Here is a 23,033-nt window from a genome sequence, read left to right as displayed (position 1 = left end):
AGGTGGAGCTGGAGGACAGCTTTTTCTCTTGGTGTTTCCAAATAGAGAATAATAACAGAATTGGAGAGAGAGGAGCAGCTGCAAAGGAGAAAAGGACAATAAATCAATGCAGTCCTGGCTGGGAAGAAAACACCTGGGACAGGTAAGAAAGTGAAGGGAGAAAGTATATGTTGAAAGGGACCTTCTCTCCTAAAATGGGTTGGAGCCCTAAGGTGCATCCACATTGCAGAATTAATGCAGTTTGATTCCACATTATTTGCCATGACTCAATGCAATGGAATTACGGGTTTTGGCGAGGCAACATCTTTCTTTGCCAGAGAAGGATGAAAATCTTGCAAAACTAGAGCTCCTATGATTCCATAGCATTGAGCCAGGGCAGTCAAAAGTGGTGTCAAACTGCATTAATACAGCATTGTAGATGTGACTCTACCAAAGTTACGCTACGAAAGCCTTTTCCCAAGTTCGCCTGAAAGGTGCGACAAGATGATTTGTATGTCGGCATCTATTTGTCTATATCCATGTTTGTTTGTTTGTTTTCCCCGTAGAGAAATCATCTTAGTTCCCCAAACTGAATCAGGTTTCGGAGGAAACAGGTCACTCTTTTCTGCAAAATTGCAAGAATGTTCTGCACAATTTTGCAAGAATACAAAATTGAATTTTGTACCATTTAAAATAGATAGATCACTAATGTATTTACGGTCTCCATCCCACCCCTCAAAGCCTTTGCATGCCTTACATTATTATTATTATTATTATTATTATGACACAGCAAACAAGATAGATATGCTGGATTTCATATCACAAAATCACAAGTCGAACACTTCCCAAGTGTCTAGGACTGTGTGATGTATTTTCAGATGATGCGTGCAGATCCCAGCAGGATGGCCTTTTGCAGCTGGCAGATCATAATTTTGTCAATGTCTATTGTTTCCAAATGCCGGCTGAGATCTTTTGGCACAGCACCCAGTGTGCCCACCACCACCGGGACCACCTGTACTGGTTTCTGCCAGAGGCTTTGAAGTTCGACCTTGAGGTCCGGACAGCGGCTGAGTTTTTCCTGTTGTTTTTCGTCAATGCGACTGTCACCTGGGATGGCAACATCAATGATCCAAACCTTTTTCTTTTCCACAACTGTGATGTCTGGTGTGTTGTGTTCCAGAACTTTGTCAGTCTGAATTTGAAAGTCCCACAGTATCTTTGCGTGCTCATTTTCCAATACTTTTGCAGGTTTGTGATCCCACCAGTTCTTTACTGCTGGAAGGTGGTACTTGAGGCATAAGTTCCAATGAATCATTTGGGCCACATAGTTGTGCCTCTGTTTGTAGTCTGTCTGTGTGATTTTCTTTACAGCAGCTGAGGATATGATCCATGGATTTGTCAGTTTCCTTGCATAGTCTGCGTTTTGGGTCATCAGCTGATTTTTCGATCTTGGCCTGAATTGCATTTGTCCTGATGTCTTGCTCCTGGGCTGCAAGGATCAGGCCTTCTGTCTCCTTCTTCAGGGTCCCATTCGTGAGCCAGAGCCAGGTCTTCTCCTTATCAGCTTTTCCTTCAATTTTGTCAAGGAACTTTCCATGCAGTGTTTTGTTGTGCCAGCTGTCAGCTCTAGTTTGTAGTGCAGTTTTCTTGTACTGATTTTTTGTCTGCTGTGCTTTGAGGAGTTTCTGATTTTTGACTTCAATCAAAGCAGGTTCTTCACTTTGCTTGACATATTCTGCCAGGGCATGTTCTTCTTCTTTGACTGCTTGTTTTACTTGTAAGAGTCCTCTGCCCCCTGATCTTTTAGGCAGATACAGTCGGTCAATATCACTGTGAGGGTGCAGTGAGTGATGAATGGTCATGAGTTTTCTTGTTTTTCTGTCCAAATTGTCCAGTTCTGCCTGTATCCAATTTATGATGCCAGCAGTTATTATTACTATTATTATTATTATTCTGCTTTTTCTCTGCACAAGGAAACTCGTTACCTCTGATATGTGAGTTCATTGCAGTGGGTGCTGCCAGAATTAAATTAAGGACAGATCTATCAAATTGGATGGCATCAAGGTGAGCTTCATAGGCATTTTGTCCAGCTGTGAATTTAGCAATTTGCCTCAAATCCACCAGTAACTAGGAATTCCACACTATATCAGGAGCTAGAAAGACCCCTCTAAGTGCCTCAAAACTATAAATCCCAGTATTCCCTACAATGACACAATGACAATGTGGTCTCCAACTGCTATAGCTGATTATCTATATAAACTCAAAGTCTGTCTGTTTTTCTGTTGGTTTGTACCACAAAGGTTCCTATGTGGCTCAATGGATTTTGGCCACCAGATCCTTCATTATCCATCTTAAAATAATTGAGGGGTTTGAGCTGGAAAAAACCCTACCTCTTTCGTGCCCCAAGCAGAGGGAGAGCAAAGGAACAAAGTGCATTGGTTGTGGCTGGGTGAAGTGGCCCTCTTGTCATTTGACTGGGGAACAAAGGGAGTGAAGCGGGTTGGATCTTGCTAGGTGACATGTGCATGAGGGAAAAGTAAGAAGGAAAAAAGTAAGAAAGGAAAGGAGGGAGGATGAGGAAAGAAAAAGAAGGGAAGGAAGAGAAAGAAAAGGAAAAGGTCTGAGGGCAGCGATAAAGAGAAAGAATGGAAGGAAAAGGAAGACAAGAAAGGGATGAAGGGAGGGAGGGAAGGAAGAAAAAGAGTGGAAGAGAAAGGAAAGAATGAAGAGGAGAAAGGTGTATGAGGGAAAGCAAGGGAAGAGTGGAAGAAAGGAAGAAAAGAGGGAGGGAGAAAATGTATGAGAGAAATGGAGGAAGGAAGAAGAAGAAGAAGGAGAAGGAGAAGAAGGAGAAGAAGGAGAAGAAGAAAGAGAAGAAAGAGAAGAAAGAGGAGGAGAAGGAGGAGGAGGAGGAGAAGAAGAAGAAGAGAAGAAGAAGAAGAGAAGAAGAAGAAGAGAAGAAGAAGAAGAAGAAGAAGAGAAGAAGAAGAAGAAGAGAAAAAGAAGAAGAAGAGAAAAAGAAGAAGAAGAGAAAAAGAAGAAGAGAAGAAGAAGAGAAGAAGAAGAGAAGAAAAAGAGAAAAAGAAAAAGAGAAGAAGAAGAAGAGAAGAAGAAGAAGAGAAGGAGAAGAAGAAGAAGAAGAAAAGAAGAAGAAGAAGAAGAAGAAGAAGAAGAAGAAGAAGAAGAAGAAGAAGAAGAAGAAGAGAAGAAAATGAGCACGCAAAGATACTGTGGGACTTCCAAATCCAGACTGACAAAGTTCTGGAACACAACACACCATCTGCCAACTGCAAAAGGCCACCCTGCTGGGATCTGCGCGCATCATCCGAAAATACATCACACAGTCCTAGACACTTGGGAAGTGTTCGACTTGTGATTTTGTGATACGAAATCCAGCATATCTATCTTGTTTGCTGTGTCATACAATAATAACAACAACAACAACAATTCCAGGTGACAGCAGGATTGAAGAGAAGCAACTGGAAAAGCCGACACAATATGAGGATTTAAAGATCGAACTGCAAAGACTCTGGCACAAGCCAAGAAAGGTGGTCCCAGTGGTGATTGGCACACTGGGTGCAGTGCCTAAAGACCATGGCCTGCATTTTAACACAATCAGCACTGACAAAATTACCATCTGTCAGCTCCAAAAGGCCACCCTACTCAGATGTGCACACATTATTTGCCGATACATCACATAGTCCTAGACACTTGGGAGGTGTCCAACATGTGATCCAATACAACAACCAGCAGAGTGATCTTGTTTGTAGTATACTCATCTAGTTGTGTATCAAATATAATAATAATAATAATAATAATAATAATAATAATAATAATAATAATAATAGGTAAAGGTAAAGCTTTTCCCTGACCTTAAGTCTAGTAGTGTCCAACTCTGGGGGTTGATGTTCATCTCCATTTCTAAGCTGAAGAACCGTCGTTGTCCATAGACCCCTCTAAGGCCTGGGAAAACTTGGGCCCTCCAGGTGTTTTGGACTGCAACTCCCACAATTTCTAACAGTCTACTGGCTGTTGTCAAAGGCTTTCATGGCCGGGATCACACGGTTGTTGTATGTCTTTCAGGCTGTGTGGCCATGTTCCAGAAGCATTCTCTCCTGACGTTTCGCCCACATCTATGGCAGGCATCCTCAGAGGTTGTGAGGTATGAATAAACTAAGTAAGAAAAGGAAAGAATATATATCTGTGTAGTGTCCAGGGTGTGGCAAGAGTCCTTTGTCACTGGGAAGCCAGCATTAATGTTTCAGTTAATCACCCTAATTAGCATTGGAAAGGTTTTTGTCTCTTGCCTGGGGGCATCCTTTGTTAGTCATTAGCTGTGCTCTGCCCTTAGAGTGTTGGTTCCCATCCACTGTTTTGATTTTAGAGTTTTTTAATACTGGTAGCCAGATTTTGTTCATTTTCATGGTTTCTTCCTTTCTGTTGAAGTTGTCCACATGCTTGTGGATTTAAATGGCTTCTCTGTGTAGTCTGACATGATAGTTGTTGGAATGGTCCAGCATTTCTATGTTCTCAAATAATATCCTGTGTCCAGGCTGGTTCATCAAATGCTCTGCTATGGCTGATTTCTCTGGTTGAATTAGTCTGCAGTGCCTTTCATGTTCTTTGACTCTTGTTTGGGCAATGCTGTGTTTGGTGGTCCCTATGTAGACTTGTCCACAGCTTCATGGTATCTGGTAGACTCCTGCAGAGGGAAGAGGATCCCTCTTGTCCTTCGCTGACCGTAGCATTTGTTGGATTTTCTTTGTGGGTCTGTAGATAGTTTATAGGTTGTGCTTCTTCATCAGTTTGCCTATGCGGTCAGATCTACCCAGAGGAAAGGTGTTCTTACCATACATCAAGGGAACCACTGAACGTTGGATAAGCGGAAATGTTGGATAATATGGAGGGATTAAGGAAAAGCCTATTAAACATCAAATTACATTATGATTTTACAAATTATGCACCAAAAACATCATGTTTTACAACAAATTGACAGAAAAGGCAGTCCAAAACATGGTAACTTTATGTAGTAATTACTGTATTTATGAATTTAGCACCAAAACATCACAATGTATTGAAAACATTGACTATAAAAACATTGGCTACTAACCAATGGACTACAAATAAAGATAGAATTGTATAAAATGAATTTACAGTAGCAACATTGTCGGAAATTAAATCCATAAAAATTTCAATCCTTGCTGCCTAGAGAAACAGCTGTGGATCGGGATGGGAGGCAAGCAGCATTGGATAATCCAGAATGTTGGATAAGTGAGACTGTACTGTATAATTCTTTATAAATAGCCTCAATTCTGCACTAGGAGAAGATCGGATTATTCACACACCCCTTTCCATTTTACCTTGGTCTGACTTATTTTAATTCTTTACTTCTTTCAACAGTTCAAAGGATGTCTGAGTGAGAAGGAAGAAGAGGATGCAATGATTCCAATGTGGACAATGAGGAATTAGACGGCCATAGTGAATTGCAAACAAAAATAGAAGGGAAAAACAATCCATATTCCTAGGCAGGAAAAGGGTTTGAAAGACGAAGGCAAGAGAGAAAGGATATGGAGAAGTCAGTCCTTTGGAGATCTGAGAAATGCAAAAGACGACTGAAATGTGGCAAGTGTGGGAAAAGCTTCAGCAACAGCTCAAACCTTATTGCTCATGGGAGAATCCACACCGGGGAGAAACCCTACCGTTGCCTGAAATGTGGGAAGAGCTTTGGGAGGAAGTCGACTCTGGTCGCCCACGAGCGAATCCACACGGAGGAGAAACCCTACAAATGCTCCGTCTGCGGGAGAGGTTTCAGCCAGGCATCAAGCCTTATTGCTCACGAGAGAATCCACACGGAAGAGAAACCCTACGAGTGTCCGGACTGCGGGAGACGCTTTGGTTTGAAATCCAGCGTGGTAGCTCACGAGAGAATCCACACCGGAGAGAAACCCTTCCGATGCTCCGACTGTGGGAGACGCTTCAGCCAGAAGTCTTCCCTCATCGCCCACATGAGAACCCACAAAGGGGAAAAGCCCTACGCCTGCTCCGTGTGCGGGAAGAGCTTCAGCCAGAGCTCGAACGTCATTGCCCACGAAAGACGTCACACGGGTGAGAAGCCGTATCGTTGTGCCGACTGTGGGAGGAGCTTCAGTTGCAGCTCCAGTCTTATTAGACACCAAAGGATTCACACCAAGGACAAACCATACAAATGTCCGGATTGTGGGAAAGGCTTTGGTTGCAGCTCGAGCCTTGTGCGACACCAGCGGACTCACACCGGTGAGAAGCCGTACCAGTGTGCCACTTGTGGGAAGACCTTCGGTGTGAGCTCTCAGCTTAGCATCCATCAGAGAACCCACACCGGAGAGAAACCCTACAAATGCTCAAACTGTGGGAAAAGCTTCAGCATAAGATCCAGCCTCAGTGCTCATGAGACGATCCACACGGGAAAGAAACCGTACAAATGTAAGGTCTGCCCCAAAAGTGTGTATTTAAGGTCCAGCCTCAATGCTCACAAGAGAACGCACGGAGGAGACAAGCCATACGACTGTGCCGACTGCGGAAAGATGTTCGCTTGCAGCGCTGGTCTTATCCGACACCAGAGAATCCACACGGGAGAAAAACCCTATAGTTGCGGCGAATGTGGCAAAAGCTTCATCTTGAGTTCAAACCTCGTGGTCCACCAGAGAACCCATATGGGAGAGAAACCGTACCAGTGCCCGGACTGTGGCAAATTCTTCAGCGTCAGCTCCCAGCTTAATGTCCACCAGAGAATCCACACAGGAGAGAAACCCTACAAATGCTCAGACTGCGACAAGAGTTTTACATGTAGCTCAGGACTTATTAGACACCAGAGGACGCACACAGAGGAGAAACCCTATAGTTGCTCTGAGTGCAGGAAAAAGTTCAACTTGAGCTCCAACCTTATTGCACACCAGAGGACCCACACCGGAGAGAAGCCATATAAGTGCGTCCACTGCGGAGAAAGCTTTTACACCAGGCCGTCCTTTGTGGAGCATTATAAAACCACCCATGTGGCTGGTTTAAATATGGAGATGGATGAGCAACATGTCAAGCGTGACTCAAAGTCTAGTAACTACTTAATAAATTACATAGAATGGGAATCCTAAAATAGTGGGAGGGGGCAATGGTGTCGATGTGAGGGTTAAATTGAGATTTATTCACCTTTCCATCTCAATTTCCCCCTCCGTCGGCGATCTAGAGATCTGCTTACATACACACGCAGCTGTCAGCCGAACCTGGCGGTTCTTATCTTTTATTGCAGTAATTACAGCTATATACATGTCGCACCTCAGAATAGTTCACCTTGCCATTGACACCAAGTCAGACACAGAAGGTAGTCTTTTGTAATTTTATTGAACAAAAGCAAATATATAAATCAAAGCAAGCAAATATAAAGTTCTCAAAGTTGTTGTAAAAGAGTCAGTAAAATCCAATAGTTCATAAGCAAAACAAGAGTCAGTAAATCGAATAATCCATAGGCAAAACAAGAGTCAGTAAATCCACAAGAACAAAGGCCCAAAGGTTACAAAGATCTAGGAACAGGAGAAACTCTAAGGCAGGGAAGCATGGACATCCACTCAGATGAAGCGAGAATTTGCTTTGACAAAGATCTGTCTCAAAACACACAGTTTTAAAAGCAACCCAAAAATGCATTTCTTTTTCCTTCAGAGGCCTCTCGCTTTCCAGCCAATCTTAAACTACGACGAGGCTGAGACATTCCTTTCCATTGCAAGTGATCTGCTCTAGATAGTGATGGCGCTCATTCAAGGCCTTCCACCTCATTATCTCGCACCTGAACTGGGGCCTGAGACATCTCTGGCTCATTATTTCCCATGGGAATGTCATCCTGGCTGTTATCTATGACCAGCTGGTTCAAAAGTTCATCCTCAAGCTGCATTTCTCGAGCCTCTGAATCAGCCTGTATAATTCCCATCCCCATGCCATCATCCTGAAATTCATCCTGCATCCCATCATCTGTCTCTTGTATCTGAAACCCATAATCCCCTTCTTCATCCTCACTCTGGCTCTGCAGGCGATGCTGTTGCTGAGTCACAACAATACAAAGCACAGCCGGAGAAGCCCATCTACATGTCCGACTCAATTGATGGCGACTAACGAAGAACGTTATCTACAAAACTGTCAACGCCCACATTCCTCAACTTATTTCTGGCGGAAACTACACAATGTCACTCTAGCAATTAATCTTCCTCTATGCATTTAACCACTACTCTACTGGAATGCTATACAAAGCATTGCACACACTAGCTTTAAACTATGAGTGAAATTTTCATACCACAAAAACCGTAACTCCAACAAATGGAACCAGTTGAAGCAGTTGCGAAAACCTACAAAAGTACCCTATATACTCATGTGTAAGTTTAGCAATTTTAGTCAGGAGCCCCAAGAAATAATAGTGGCTCCAAAACCTGCCCTCAATGTATATTAGAGATCAAGTTATATGTGAGTATATGGATCAGGCATGTGCCAACTTGGGCCCTCCAGGTGTTTTGGACTCCAACTCCCACAATTCCTAACAGCCGGTAGGCTGTTAGGAATTGTGGGAGTTGGAGTTCAAAACACCTGGAGGGCCCAAGTTGGCCCATGCCTGATATAGATAGCTTGTCTCCAGTCTCTGAAATTAGACATCGTTGGGTGTCTCATGCATGAAAACTACGTCTGTTTTTCTTTGATGAGGGGAACATTCAGTTAGGAGAATACTCCATGTCATGCTGGGAAGTGTGACTTGAAAATATTTTTATTGAATTCCAAATAATATATAAAATGTGTTTTTCAAAATCATTCTCAGTATAATTCTTCCAAATTAATGGATACAGGGCGCCGACTGTCCTGGCATGCCTTGATAATAGAGTGGGTTAGGTCCTAGACTGCAGTCAAAAACAGAAAATTATTTTGCAGCTTTTAAAAAACGTCAATATACAGAATTTATGAAATTTATCATAGTGATAGGTCTAACAAATGCAAAGTAAAGGGTAAAGGTATTCCCCTGACATTAAGTCCAGTCATGTCTGACTCTGGGGGTTGGTGCTCATCTCTGTTTCTAAGCCGAAGAGCCGGCGTTGTCCATAGACACCTCAAAGGTCATTTGGCCGGCATGACTTCATGGAATATTATTACCTTCCTGCTGGAGCGGTACCTATTGATCTACTCACATTTGCATGTTTCAAACTGCTAGGTTGGCAGAAGCTGGGGCTAACAGCAAGAGCTCACTCTGCTCCCCAGATTCAAACCACTGACCTTTTGGTCAGCAAGTTCAGCAGCTTAGTGGTTTAATCTGCTGCGCCACCAATGATCATATAACACTTATTATTATTATTATTATTATTATTATTATTATTATTATTATTATTATCAGGCTGGGCTGTGGCGCATGCTGGTTAGCAGCCAGCTGCAACAAATCACTCTGACCAAAACGTCATGAGTTCGAGGCCAGCCCGAGCCTGTGTCTGTCTCTGCCTCTGTTCTATGTTATGGCATTGAATGTTTGCCTTATATGTGTGCAATGTGATCCGCCCTGAGTCCCCTTCGGGGTGAGAAGGGCGGAATATAAATACAGTAGAATCTCACTTATCCAACACTCGCTTATCCAACGTTCTGGATTATCCAAGGCATTTTTGTAGTCAATGTTTTCAATATATCGTGATATTTTGGTGCTAAATTCGTAAATACAGTAATTACTACGTAGCATTACTGCGTATTGAACTACTTTTTCTGTCAAATTTGTTGTATAACATGATGTTTGGGTGCTTAATTTGTAAAATCATAACCTAATTTGATGTTCAATAGGCTTTTCCTTAATCCCTCCTTATTATCCAACATATTCGCTTATCCAACATTCTGCCGGCCTGTTTATTTTGGATAAGTGAGACTCTACTGTACTGGAAATAAATAAATAAATATTATATTTCTTACCCGGCTCTCCGCGCGGTTATAAAACAACACTCATTAAAATAATATAAACACAATAAAATATAATTTGTTTTTTAAATAAATAAATAAACCATATTTGACATTAAAATAATCAAACCTTCAGTAGAGGCTGGATGGCTTTCTGTCAGGAGTGCTTTGAGTGTGTCTTCTTATATGCCGCGCTTCCCTGAAAATAAGACATCCCCTGAAAATAAGACCTAGTAGAAGTTTGGGGGAACTGCCAAATATAAGACATCCCCCAAAAGTAAGACACACGCCTTTCCCTCCTCCTTTGTGCCACATGTGCCTTCCTCGGTGGTGGTGGAGGGAGCAAAACAAGACATCCCCTGAAAATAAGACCTAGCATGTCTTTGGGAGCAAAAATTAATATAAGACACTCTTATTTTCAGGGAAACATGGTAGTAGAAGGGGATTGAACCAGATGCCACTTGGGTCCTACCTACACTGTCCTTAAACTACATTATAGGGCAATGTGGATGGGGCCTTGGGGTCTCTTCCAACTCCAGGATTCTACGAGGGTTGAATGAAAAGTAATGCCTCCATCTTCGTAACCTCTCAACAGATGTCAGTCCTGGTCTGCAGCAGGTACTGGCTTGTTCAGTAGACTCTCCTCTACAGTTAGTTCCATTTGGCAGGAAGCCTTAGCATTGAACAGTTGTGTTGTTAAAGTGCAAAGTATGGAACCCTGCGCAGATGGTCGGACAATGTGACTTTAGCAATGTCCAGTCATTGAATTCTTGACAGCAGAAGGTGTTACCCCTAAGGAGAAAGGTGTCACCTTCATTCTCGTAACGTGAGAGGAGTTCCTGGCAAATTTCAAGTCTGTTCTCTTGATGAAGGTGTATTGGGAAAATATAATACTTGTATTGGAAACTATATATTGAATGTAATCATATTAGAAATAGGAACAGGAAAAATGTAATCACAAGTAGAATATGTGCATATAGCTCCAAAATACACTTTGCCTAGCAAGACCCAGCAAAGACCAAAGTTCACCCTAAGTGCCAGAGACATATGTTAAGTGTCAACAAGAATAGATAAGCTAATGGACAAAAGACAAATGAAGGCTTTTGGGATGTCAAGATAAGACCTGGCGCCATGTAGGAGTGCTAATGGCTCCCTAAAAGCTAGGATAAGGGGAAATTCCTCAATTAATGAGAACCCCTGAGAGCTTAGATAGGAATTCCTTAGATAAGGCCTAATGGAGGGTCAGAGGTCTTGAAAGTAGTCTATATTTTAGGAAAATGCAAAAGTAGCTTTTAGTAAAGTGCCAAGTAAGACTTTTTTGACACTAATTGGTGATGGATAATGCCTCTATGACGTAAATAGATGAATGCAAAAATAGTATATAAGGACCTGTGTTTCTTTGTTCTGTACCTTCGCTTTCCTGATTACAGGAGAAGGTACTTTTCTTATTGCTTAATCTTTCTGGCCACTGAGAATAAACGTCTTTTTTTTTCTACAGCCACCGGAACTCTTTTTGTCTCATTACCTCAAACCTTTGTCTGCCATTTCACTCTTTCATTTCAGGCGTCAGCATCCTGGGTACCCATCGTGCACAGATCTTCCGATAGCCAAGCAAAGCAATAATGTGACCCATTACTGCGTATTGAACTACTTTTTCTGTCAAATTTGTTGTCAACATGATGTTTTGGTGCTTAATTTGTAAAATCATAATGTAATTTGATTTTAATAGACTTTTCCTTAATGCCTCCTTATTATCCAACATATTCGCTTATCGAACATTCTGCCAGCCAGTTTATGTTGGATAAGTGAGACTCTACTGTACTTAATGATATGCTGCCCTACCATATCTTGAGGTGCATCTACATTGTAGAATGAATGCGGTTTGACTCACTTTAACTGCCGTTATGGGAGTTATAATTTGGCAAGGTACCAATTAGGCAGCGAAGACTAAAGGTCATGTAAAACTATAACTTTCAATAGCATTGAACCTTGAACCATGGCAATTAAAGTGTATCAGACTGTATTTCTTTTACAATGTAGATGGACTCGTACGAGGGTTGAATGAAAAGTAATGCCTCCACCTTCATTATTTGGGAATATTTTAATAAATCAAATGCAGAAATAATCCTTAGAAAGTGCTCTTTAACTACCACTATTCACTTTTCCACATAATCACCAGACAATTGGATACATTTCTGCCAACGATGAACAACGATGAAACCGTCACAGAAGAAGTCGACACTCTGTTTCTGCAACCGGCGTCTCACAGGACCCATTGTGCACAGATCTTCCGTTAGCCAAGCAAAGCAATCATGTGACCCACATGTTCTTGTGAAATGCCGAAGATGCTTGAAATCTCTCTTTGAGTGATACAAGGATCGTCCTGAATCAATCTGTCAACCTTTTGCTTGTGAAACTCAGTGGTTGCTGTCACAGGACATCCAACTCTTTGTTTGCCACGCAAGTCAGATGTCCCACCTCGACATCTTTAAACTTACTTGCTCAATGACGCACAGGACTCACATCAACACAATCACCATAAACAGCTTGCGTTCTCTGATGAATCTCCTTTGGGGTGACACCTTCTGCTGTCAAGAATTCAAGACTGCACATTGACTGACCATCTGCGCAGGGTTCCATAACAACACAACCGTTCAATGCTAAGGCTTCCTGCCAAATGGAACTGTCTGCACAGGGTTCCATACTTCCCACTTTTAACAACACAACCGATCAATGCTAAGGCTTCCCGCCAAATGGAACTGTCTGCACAGGGTTCCATACTTCACACTTTTAACAACACAACCGTTCAATGCTAAGGCTTCCCGCCAAATGGAACTGTCTGCACAGGGTTCCATACTTCACACTTTTAACAACACAACCGTTCAATGCTAAGGCTTCCCGCCAAATGGAACTGTCTGCACAGGGTTCCATACTTCACACTTTTAACAACACAACCGTTCAATGCTAAGGCTTCCCGCCAAATGGAACTGTCTGCACAGGGTTCCATACTTCACACTTTTAACAACACAACTGTTCAATGCTAAGGCTTCCCGCCAAATGGAACTGTCTGCACAGGGTTCCATACTTCACACTTTTAACAACACAACCGATCAATGCTAAGGCTTCCTGCCAAATGGAACTGTAGAGGAGAGTCTACTGAACAAGCCGGTACCTGCCGCAGACCAGGACTGGCATCCCTTGAGGAGTTACGAAGGTGGAGGCATTACTTTTCATTCAACCCTCAGGTCCAGAGAAGGGCAATAAGAATAGGAAGTATGGAACTAATATATTTATTTATTTACTTTATTTATACACTGCAATTAGCACTTAAAATTCACAATGTTCTAGAAGTGGGTCTCCTCCTCTGGATGTCTTTCAAAACCGGATTGAAAATACTAAAGCAAATCCTTGTGCAGTTGATGCAGCAGCAGCAGCAGCCTTTCAGCTCAGCTCCTGGCTGCTTTGGGAGTGTGTGTGTGTGTGTGTTTGTGGCTCTGAAGGGTTAAAGCCACAGAGTTGTTCCTCCCAGAGTAAGACAGGGAAGTCATTGGGGCAGGAGGGGGAAAGAGTTCCCCACTTCCTCTTCCTGCCCTCCTGTTGCAAAAGGGGAGAGCTTTCAATGTGTGTTTTTGTTGTTGTTGTTGCAAAAACAGGTAAGAGAGTGGTGCATGCATGCATGAGCTTTGCTGTCCCTTTCCTGCATTGTGGGTCAGACCCATATCTTTGGCAGCAGAGCAAGAAGGGACTGTAGGTTTTGCAGTAATGTTCCAAAGTAGATAAAAAAGGTGGTGGTGCATGGGCTTTGGAGCCCCTTTGCTGGGTGTGGGGCTGGGCCATAGCTTTGCTAGGAGAGCAAGAAGAAAAAGGCGTATTTTGTCCTGGGAGGTTTGCAGTAGTGCTCCAAAACAGCTAAGAGGAGGGCGCATGGGATTTGGCATCCTTTTCCTACTTTGCATGGGAATAAGGGGTGCATGTGGATGTGGGGCTGACCCATAACTTGGTGCAGGGTTGCAAGGTGGGAAGTGTGGAGTTTGGTTCCAAAAGGAGGTGAAGTAGTGCTCCAAAGCAAGAAAGAGAGGGACGCATGGGTTTTGGCATCCTTTTCCTGCGTTATGGAGAACTGGATGTGGGGCAGACCCATAGGTTTGGTTGGGATTTTGTCTTGAGGAGGTTCCAGTATTGTCTCAAAGTAGGTCGGGGAAAGCACATGGGCTTTGGCACCCTCTTTTTGCATTAGTTGGGGATCATGGGCACTGGATGTGGAGATGACCCACATCTTTGGTGGGGGAACAAGCAGGAAAGTGTTGATTTGAACATGGGGTGTTGCAATAGTGCCCCGAAGCAGGTAAAAAAGGGGCAGGTGAGTGTTGCCATCCTCGTCCTGTATTGCATGGGAATGCTGGATGATGGATTGCCTATTCCTTTGGTGAGGAGCAAGGAGGTAGAATTGATTTTGTCCTGGGGGTCTTGCAATATTGTATCAAAACAGTTAAAAAGAGGGACACATAGCCTTTGCTTAGGACCGAGAGGGCTGGAGGTACGACTTAAGATAAGGTAAAGGTTTTCCCCTGACTCTGGGGGTTGGTGTTCGTCTCCATTTCTAAGCTGAAGAGCTAGCATTGTCCGTAGACACCTCCAAGGTCATGTGGCTGGCATGACTGCATGGAGCACTGTTACCTTTCCACCAGAGTGGTACCTATTGATCTACTCACATTTGCATGTTTTCAAGCTGATAGGTTGACAGGAGCTGGGGCTAACAGTGAGAGCTCACTCCGCTCCCCAAATTCGAACCACTGACCTTTTGATCAGCAAGTTCAGCAGCTCAGCGGTTTAACCTGTTGCATCACCAGGGGCTCTGGGATTGTCATAAGGTCCCTAATTTAGCAATATTTTGCTGATGTTGTCCCAAAGTTGTTAATTACTGTCAGGTTGTTTGGCTAGCCTGAAACATTGATTCCATCTCAGTTTCTCACCAGATGTTGACTCTTCTTGATTTGTGTTGACCTGTTGTCTTCCTTCTTAACATAAAGAATCTTGTAAACATTCCTTTAACTTAAAAGAGAGATTATCTCTGATTAATGTAAATACGAGGGTTATCCAGAAAGTAGATTACGTTTTGGAATTAAAAATGAACAAAGTATAGGAGAAAACATTTACCATATGTAGATGATGCGCAGCTGCGGAAAAGGGTGACCGGCTGGTTGAGGACGCAAGCGGCAGAGTTTTGTGGGGAAGGAGTTGCCAAGCTCATTCATCGCTATGCTAAGTGCCTAGATTTGAATGGTGACTATGTTGAGAAGTGGTATTTGGGTGTGGCTTTCAACTGCATATGGTAAATGTTTTCTCCTATGCTTTGTACATTTTGAATTCCAAAACACAATCTACTTTCTGGATAATGCTTGTACTCTGTTTTCCTCCATTCGTTCATCAAGCCAGCAATGTCAACAGTTAATCATTTGTCACAGTTCTTATTAGCAACTTCTAATTACAGCTCAGCAAGCAGGCAGTTAGTCATTGCAGGCCTTAATCTTAGATTTGTGTCTTCAGCTAAATTAGGCCTCATCTATTCACCTTTAATAAAATTCATTCATACCTACACACATTAAATCCACATTTATCAAATCTGCACATCATATTTTCATAAGTGAGCATTGACGTCCTTGTTCCTCCATTGCATTACGGAATGGAGGCACTGGATGGAGATCAGGGCATCTAGATGTGGGGCTACCCCATATCTTTGACGAGTATTCATGGATTTTGTCCTGGGGGTATTGCAATTGTGCGTCAAAACAGGTAAAATGGTGGGCACATAGCTTTTGGTTTAGGACCAAGGGGCCTGGAAGTAGAACCAGCCCACAGCTTTGCATTGTGCAACCTCTTATTTTGCATTTCAAGCCTGCCTTTGGCGCAGTCTTGTAGTGTGATCAGGGAACTCTGCATATGCCTGACCAAAAGGGAAGGATTTTAGGAGCTTCTGAAGCATCCAAGTTGGGAAAAACGCTGGCTGGAAATTACAATTCACATACTAATGAAATGTGTGCTTGAACTATGTGGGGAATTCAAGGTTTTGTAGTTTAGGGAGGTACTGGAGCTTTGTGGCTGATGCTGCATCTACACACAGTAAAATGATTGCAGTTTGACATCAGTTCAACTTCCATGTCCTAATGCTATGAATTCCTAGTTATAGTTTGGTGAGCATCTGGCAGGGGCTAACATCAGTAGTTTGGTGGTTGTGAAGTTTTGCTATATTTGAAATTTTTCTCTTTTCTTATCTTCATGTCTTTAGGGAAAGGATCTCCTCTCTGCAATCTCCTTGCATAAAATAATTTCCTTTCCAAGGAACTCACAATGCAAGTACCAAAAATATCCCATTGCTTTTGCTGCATGGACTTAATTCAGTCAGTGTTTTCGGTATTTTCAACAAAAAGACAATAAAACTCCCAATCAGGAGCTGAGAGGACGTGGCCATGAGACATAAAATGACACCGGAGAAGGGGAAAAGCCCAGATTCGGCTTTCCAGGAGCAAGCGGGCCAAGAACGGATGCCATCGGGGGATTCCAACCAAGCAGGCTTGACTTCAGAAAGAGCAGGGCGTACGCCTCTTGAACCCAAAGCTAGGGATGATCATAGCCCTGAGAAAAGGGAAGACCAGAGGCAACCAAAGAGTGAACTAGTTGACCGGAGATTGAAATATTTGGATCCTCGAGCAGCAATGAAGGCATCCCAGTCCGGAAACTCGGGGTGGGGAGAGCCGGAACAGACGGAGTCCGAGCCGTGGGAGAACGCCAAGGCTTGCTTGGCCTCGTTGGAAGGAGCGGCGGAAGCATACCGGCGATTCAAGGGACTGGCGAATCTCAGTCAAGTTGGAGGGAACTGTGGGACGGTGGAGACCACGAAGGTGGAGGATCTCCTCAAGGAGGACTCGGCCACCGCGGACGTCCAGAGGAGCCTCTTCCGGGAATACCGCTACCAGGAGGCGGAGGGGCCACGTGAGGCCTGCAGCCGCCTCTGGTACCTGTGCCACCGGTGGCTGAAGCCCGAGAGGCACACCAAGGAGCAGATCCTGGAGCTGGTGATCCTGGAGCAGTTCCTGGCCATCCTTCCCTCCGAGATCCAGAAGTGGGTCAAGAGGGGTTGCCCTCAATCCTGCGACCAGGCGGTGGCCCTGGCGGAGGGCTTCTCTCCAAGGAAGCAAGAGAGGGCGAGACAGCGGGCACCGGAGGTAAGCAAAGCCATCCTTAGAGCATGACGTTAGAAAGATTCCTTCTGTCATTTCTAATTTTACAAGGCAATGGTGTTTGGGAGTTCTTACCCCGAAACAGGGTACAAAAATACCTGGGAACCCCTGTAGACTTGGGACTTTATTTGGACTTTCCTTGCGAAGCGGTGCTCCATCATTACTTTCTTCATTCCAGCATACAGCAACAGGACCAACCGTCTGTTTACTTTGTTTGGAACATATTCTCATTGACTATGTATCCCTGAAGCCTATATACATTGGAACCAATATCAGACTTGGATAACTTTTGTGTTAAAGCTGTTGCTCCTTTTCATTTTGTCTGCTACTGCCAAATTGATCTTTGTACAGGGAACTTTAATAATACTATATGTTGCTGTGGCATTGTCTGGTGGTGTTGGTGAGAAATTGTTGAGTTAGTGGTGGTATTGAATGTATGGTTGTCTTTATGTTTAGTATGTATTTGGTTGTTTGTGTAATGTGAAAGTGGTGAGAGTAGAGGGGTTTTTTGTCGCTGTGTAGTATTGTATAGTATGCATACGTTGTCCAAGTGTTGTGAATGGTTAGATTGTGTCTTGGTGCATAGTAGAAAGGGTTGGGGTGGATGGCCATTAGGGGTGTCTCCAAATTATTGGATGGTATAGTTCTATGATGATGATGATGATTATTGCTGTTATCATCATGATTATTATCTTTATTATCATCATTATTATTATATATTGGGTGGATGGCCATCTGTCAGGAGTGTTTGGATTGTGTGGTCTTGCATGATAGAAGGAGGTTGTACTGGATGATTCTTAGGGGTGTCTGCAAACATTAGGATTCCATGATATTGTTATTAGTATTATTATTATCAAGAGGCTGTATGGCCATCTGTTGGGAATGTTTGGATTGTGTTCTCCATGGCAGGAAGGGGTTGGACTGGATGGGCTTTAGGGGTCTCTCCTATCTATGTGACTGTAGGATTTTATTATAATTTTTATGGTGGAGATTGTGGAGATATTGGATGGCCATCTGTCAGGAGTGTTTGCATTGTGTGGTCTTGCATGGTAGAAGGAGGTTGTACTGGATGATTCTTAGGGGTGTCTGCAAACATTAGGATTCCATGATATTGTTATTAGTATTATTATTATCAAGAGGCTGTATGGCCATCTGTTGGGAATGTTTGGATTGTGTTCTCCATGGCAGGAAGGGGTTGGACTGGATGGCCTTTAGGGGTCTCTCCTATCTCTGTGACTGTAGGATTCTATTATTATTTTTATTGTGGAGATTGTGGAGATATTGGCTGGCCACGGATGATGAGCGGGCGCTAGGACCCAGGGGACAGCTTTTTCCCATTGCCTGCCTTCCCTCTTGCCGGCAGCCATTATGCTTTCTCTTTCCCTCCCTCCCGGCATGGCTCCCGATGGTGCGTTGTGGGTTCTGTCCATGTGGAGGTGCGTGAAGTGATTTTGTGTTGTTTCAACCTTAAGGCGTGGATGATGGGTTGTGTTGTCAAATGTCGAGGTTGGGGGGCCTTTACTTTTGTTGTTTTGCTCGGTGCCGCGATTCCATCAACCTTTTATATAGATCTGGACATATTTTCTTTGTACATAGACCATCTTGTGTTTGTGTAGATACTTTACAAGTATTCTGGGATTTTGTATAGTTCTTCCTTAATGTCACTCCTGCCCCCAAGGAATGTCAAGGGACGCTGGTATGTGAAACATTTTATAGTTTTCAAATCTCGACTTCCCTGAATTGCTGCAAGCTGGATAGCAAGTGTCCCAGATCAAACAAAATACAGCAGTCTCCTTTCACCACAAAACACACTTCAACCCATCTATCAGCAGAGCCTAACTGCCAGCAACTATTTAGTAAACTCACTCCAGAAGCGACTTGCAGTTTCTCAAGTTGCTCCTGAAACGAAAAAAAAAAAACACACACACACACACTAATGGATTCAGGTTTTCATTCACAATATCCGGTGGCTTTAATCTTCACAGTTGCAATACAGTAGAGTCTCACTTATCCAACATAAACGGGCCAGCAGAATGTTGGATAAGCGAATATGTTGGATAATAAGGAGGCATTAAGGAAAAGCCTATTAAACATCAAATTAGGTTATGGTTTTTACAAATTAAGCACCAAAACATCATGTTATATAACAAATTTGACAGAAAAAGTAATTCAGCATGCAGTAATGCTATGTAGTAATTACTGTATTTATGAATTTAGCACCAAAATATCATAATGTATTGAAAACATTGACTACAAAAATGCGTTGGATAATCCAGAACATTGGATAAGCGAGTGTTGGATAAGTGAGACTCTACTGTATATACAAATATACAATCAGGATTTGCAGATCCTCATTCCTTGAACTATTTATTTATTTATTTGCGGCATTTATATTCTGCCTTTTTCATCATGAAGGGAACTCGGGGCAGATCACAGAACATATACATGACAAACATTTAATGCTGTTTAGACATACAGGACAGACAACAGATAGAGGTTTTAGGTTAGCATTTTTTCAACTTTGGCGTCCTGGAGGTTGTGCCCGATTCCAGCCACAGGAGGGTGCTGTCACTCCAACCGCTATGACCATGATGAGCCCTTGATCACAAACTTTCCTCCTATTTCTATGATCACCGGCATTTCTGGTATTTCCTTTTATGGTGCCATAAAATACCTCCTCGCTTAAGCGTACCTAATTTCTCTACTCATAGCTGTTTTCGAACTGCTTAGGTGGACAGCGAGCTGGGCTGAAGATCGAGTGCTCACCCCGACCCAGGCTTCGAACTGCCAATCTTTTAGTCGGTAGAGATCTATTGTTGCTGGTGATTAGCTAGCTGTGCTAATCTGATTGCGAACAATGCGACTCTGATTGCAAACTATCAGAGTCCTCAGATAGTCACATACAACATAGGCAGATACCCACACTGAGTCACACAGGAGAGAGAAAGATGGATTCTTTCATCTTCCTTATATAGCCACCTGTTGATAGGACATCAGTCAGGGAAACTGGCTGATGCAACCTCTTTGCATTAACCCCTCACATGGTTATGATGCAGCCATTACCACACCCCCTTAGGTACTACCATGGACCAAAGTTGTGGCTGTGAAAATATTTGGGACCACAATTCCCACTGTCCCTTACCAGTGACCATTCAGGTTGGAGTAAATCCAAAATATCTGGAGGGAGACCGATTCTGCACCCATAATTTGGGGACTATGGAGGAACATCTGACCTCTCAAGATATTGCCCAGTGATGAATTGCAGCTCCCAACAGCCTTGGAGACAGATTTTAACAAACAGTGATTCTCAAAATTTGTTCTTCATATGCATTGGGTTGCAGCTCTCAGAAGCCCCAACCAGCTTGACCAAGAGGTAGATATTCTGGGATTTGAAGTCTGAAACATTTAGAGAGCCAAACTTTGGGGACTGCACACCTTACCTATCTCGCTGTCTAGCTTCAAATATTTTGAAGGAACCTATCATCTGGTTCTTTGTTTGCACTTGATGGCTTCTTAGGGGACCCCAGAGGCTCTTTATGTCTCTACATGAAAACCTCTCCTCTTTTTCACCCACAGTTAAGCCTGGCTTCTGTTTTTTCAGGGACCAGGGCTGATCCAGGAGGCGGATTTGAGCTTCTCTGTGGCAGAACAGCCTCCGGATCACAGCCTGGGAGAGAAACCGTTTTGTCCGGAGGTCAGAAGTGAGGACGAAGTTGATTCAGATGGTAAGCATTCCTTTTGGAATGACGAAGGCTTTCATGGCCGGAATCACTGGGTTGCTGTGAGTTTTTCAGGCTGTATAGCTATGTTCCAGTAGCATTCTCTCCTGATGTTTCACCTGCATCTGTGGCTGGCATCTTCAGAGGTTCTGTTGGCAGCGAAGCAAGTGAAGTGTATATATAACTATGGAATGTCCAGGGTAGGACAGCCTGAAAAACTCACAATAACCCAGTTCCTTTTGAAAGTTGTTTCCCTGGTGATCTTGTTAAGTTGGGGGTTTGGTGCCACTAGATCCCAAGTCCATTCAGCCCCAGCCAGTAGGAACAGTGGTAAAAAAACGATGGGACTTGTAGTCCAGAAACCAAATTGCTGAATATCCTCTATTTTTTTTCATGCAAGGCAGCATTCAGTTACAGAACTGGCTACTGCAATAGTGAATTGTTATATATTTTCTCCTAACACGAAAAAAACCCTGTGGTGGCTACTCTGTCCACAGAGGGCATTGACTCTGCTCTGTGTTGTAGTCTGAACTTTAAAGGAGTTAATTCTCAAAAGCACTGAATCTGAACCTCAAAATAGGTTTAGCATTTAGATAGCTCTTTTGCATCTCAGACTAATCCACAGCAGAAGATAGAGATAGCACTTGGAGTATCCCTTCTCTGTGGATTTGAAGTTTTCCCAGATTTCGAAATACCTTCACTTTCATAGACTTACCTAATGGGATATCCTGGAGATGGGACCCAAGTCTAAACATGGAATTCACTTCTGTTTCATATATACACATAGACAGAAGGTAATAATTTTATGCGTGAAACAAAGTTTGTGCATGTGGAGCCTTCGGAAAGCAGAGGTATCACTATGGCCCCTTCTACACTGCCATATAATCCAGATCATCAAAGAAGATAATCCATATTATCTGTTTTGAACTGGATTCACTGCCATATAATCCAGTTCAAGGTATATAATCTGGATTTTAAATGGCACCGTAGAAGGGGCCTATATCACTATGCGGAGAATTTGGGATTTTGGAGTATTTGGGAATTCCTGAATAGGAATTGTTCTTGTTCTTGTTAACTAGACAGTCAGTGAAAGAACCTGAAAAAGTTATTTTTTTGGAACCACAATTTCCTGGAATCTCCCCACTTGCATGTCCAAGATTCCAGGAACTGTAGGAAAAAGCAAACACTATATTCGACTTCTGTGTTCTATGTATGGCCCTCTGTCTTGGGTGCTTTGATTTAGTGTTCCTGCATGGCAGTGGGTTGCACTGGGTGCCCATTGTGGTCTATGGTGCTATGATTCTCTGTTGGACCCAGTAGGTTTTATTGGGAATTACTGCACCCACTCTCTGGGGCAATAACTTTTTGGAAATAAATGGCAATCATAACCTTATTGAAATTATGTCACATCTGTTTGGCAAATGTGAATCCCCATGAACATGTGGAGACCACCTTTTGAAAACCACAAGTCAAGAAAAGCATGACCTTGTTGGAAGTCAGCTCTTTGAACAAGTGATATTCACAGCATTAATGTAAAGGCACACAGGTAACTCAGTTGTTAAACTGAAGAACCATGCCTTTGGACTGCCAAAAACAAAGACATGCCACTACAAAAATATATTCAGTTAGTAGAGGATTATTGTTACTTTGAAGCTGAAGTTGCAGTTGTAGTTGTAATTGCAGTTGCCAAAAAGATATACACTCCCTTGAAACCTTTTAGTTTAAAATATGCATTCAAAGATAAAATAACAGTCTTCTTTGAAAAATGACATATCTTGTTTATTCACAAATATCTTGTATTAATTCACAATACAGGCACATTTTTTATCAAAGTTCAGTTATGGATAGATATGGAACCCCCGGTGGCGCAGTGGGTTAACGCCTTGTGACCTGAAGGTTGGGTTGCTGACCTGAAGGCTGCCAGGTTCGAATCCAACCTGGGGAGAGCGTGGATGAGCTCCCTCAATCAGCTCCAGCTCCATACGGGGACATGAGAGAAACCTCCCACAAGGATGGTAAAACATCAAAACAATCTGGGCGTCCCCTGGGCAACGTCCTTGCAGACAGCCAATTTTCTCACACCAGAAGCGACTTGCAGTTTCTCAAGTCGCTCCTGACATGAAAAAAAAGTTATTGATAGGATGTAGCTTCTCTCTGTGTTGAG

General features: G+C 43.0%; 2 protein-coding genes across 3 annotated transcripts in view; both read left to right on the top strand.

The window, feature by feature from the left end:
* Positions 1-16,331, top strand: LOC134296900 (zinc finger protein 271-like). 2 transcript variants are annotated; one of them, XM_062973014.1, is made up of 3 exons: positions 1-142; positions 5,380-7,065; positions 16,199-16,331. In XM_062973014.1, exons 2-3 carry the CDS (start codon positions 5,547-5,549, stop codon positions 16,231-16,233), a joined length of 1,554 nt encoding a protein of 517 aa, XP_062829084.1. In that variant the 5' UTR covers positions 1-142; positions 5,380-5,546; the 3' UTR covers positions 16,234-16,331. The 2 variants fall into 2 exon arrangements, with proteins under 2 accessions (XP_062829084.1, XP_062829083.1); XM_062973013.1 differs by lacking the exon at positions 16,199-16,331 and having other exon boundaries at positions 5,380-11,409.
* Positions 16,332-16,374: 43 nt separating this feature from the next.
* Positions 16,375-23,033, top strand: part of LOC100558400 (zinc finger protein 646) — a 30,756-nt gene continuing 24,097 nt past the window's right edge. The window contains exons 1-2 of the mRNA XM_062974309.1: positions 16,375-17,135; positions 20,752-20,875. Of these exons, the coding sequence (XP_062830379.1) occupies positions 16,380-17,135; positions 20,752-20,875 (880 nt within the window). The 5' untranslated portion in view covers positions 16,375-16,379. The remainder of the gene's footprint in view (positions 17,136-20,751; positions 20,876-23,033) is intronic.

Source organism: Anolis carolinensis, chromosome 2, assembly GCF_035594765.1.
Source record: "Anolis carolinensis isolate JA03-04 chromosome 2, rAnoCar3.1.pri, whole genome shotgun sequence".
NCBI lineage: Eukaryota > Metazoa > Chordata > Lepidosauria > Squamata > Dactyloidae > Anolis > Anolis carolinensis.
This window is presented reverse-complemented; position numbering and strand designations above follow the sequence as displayed.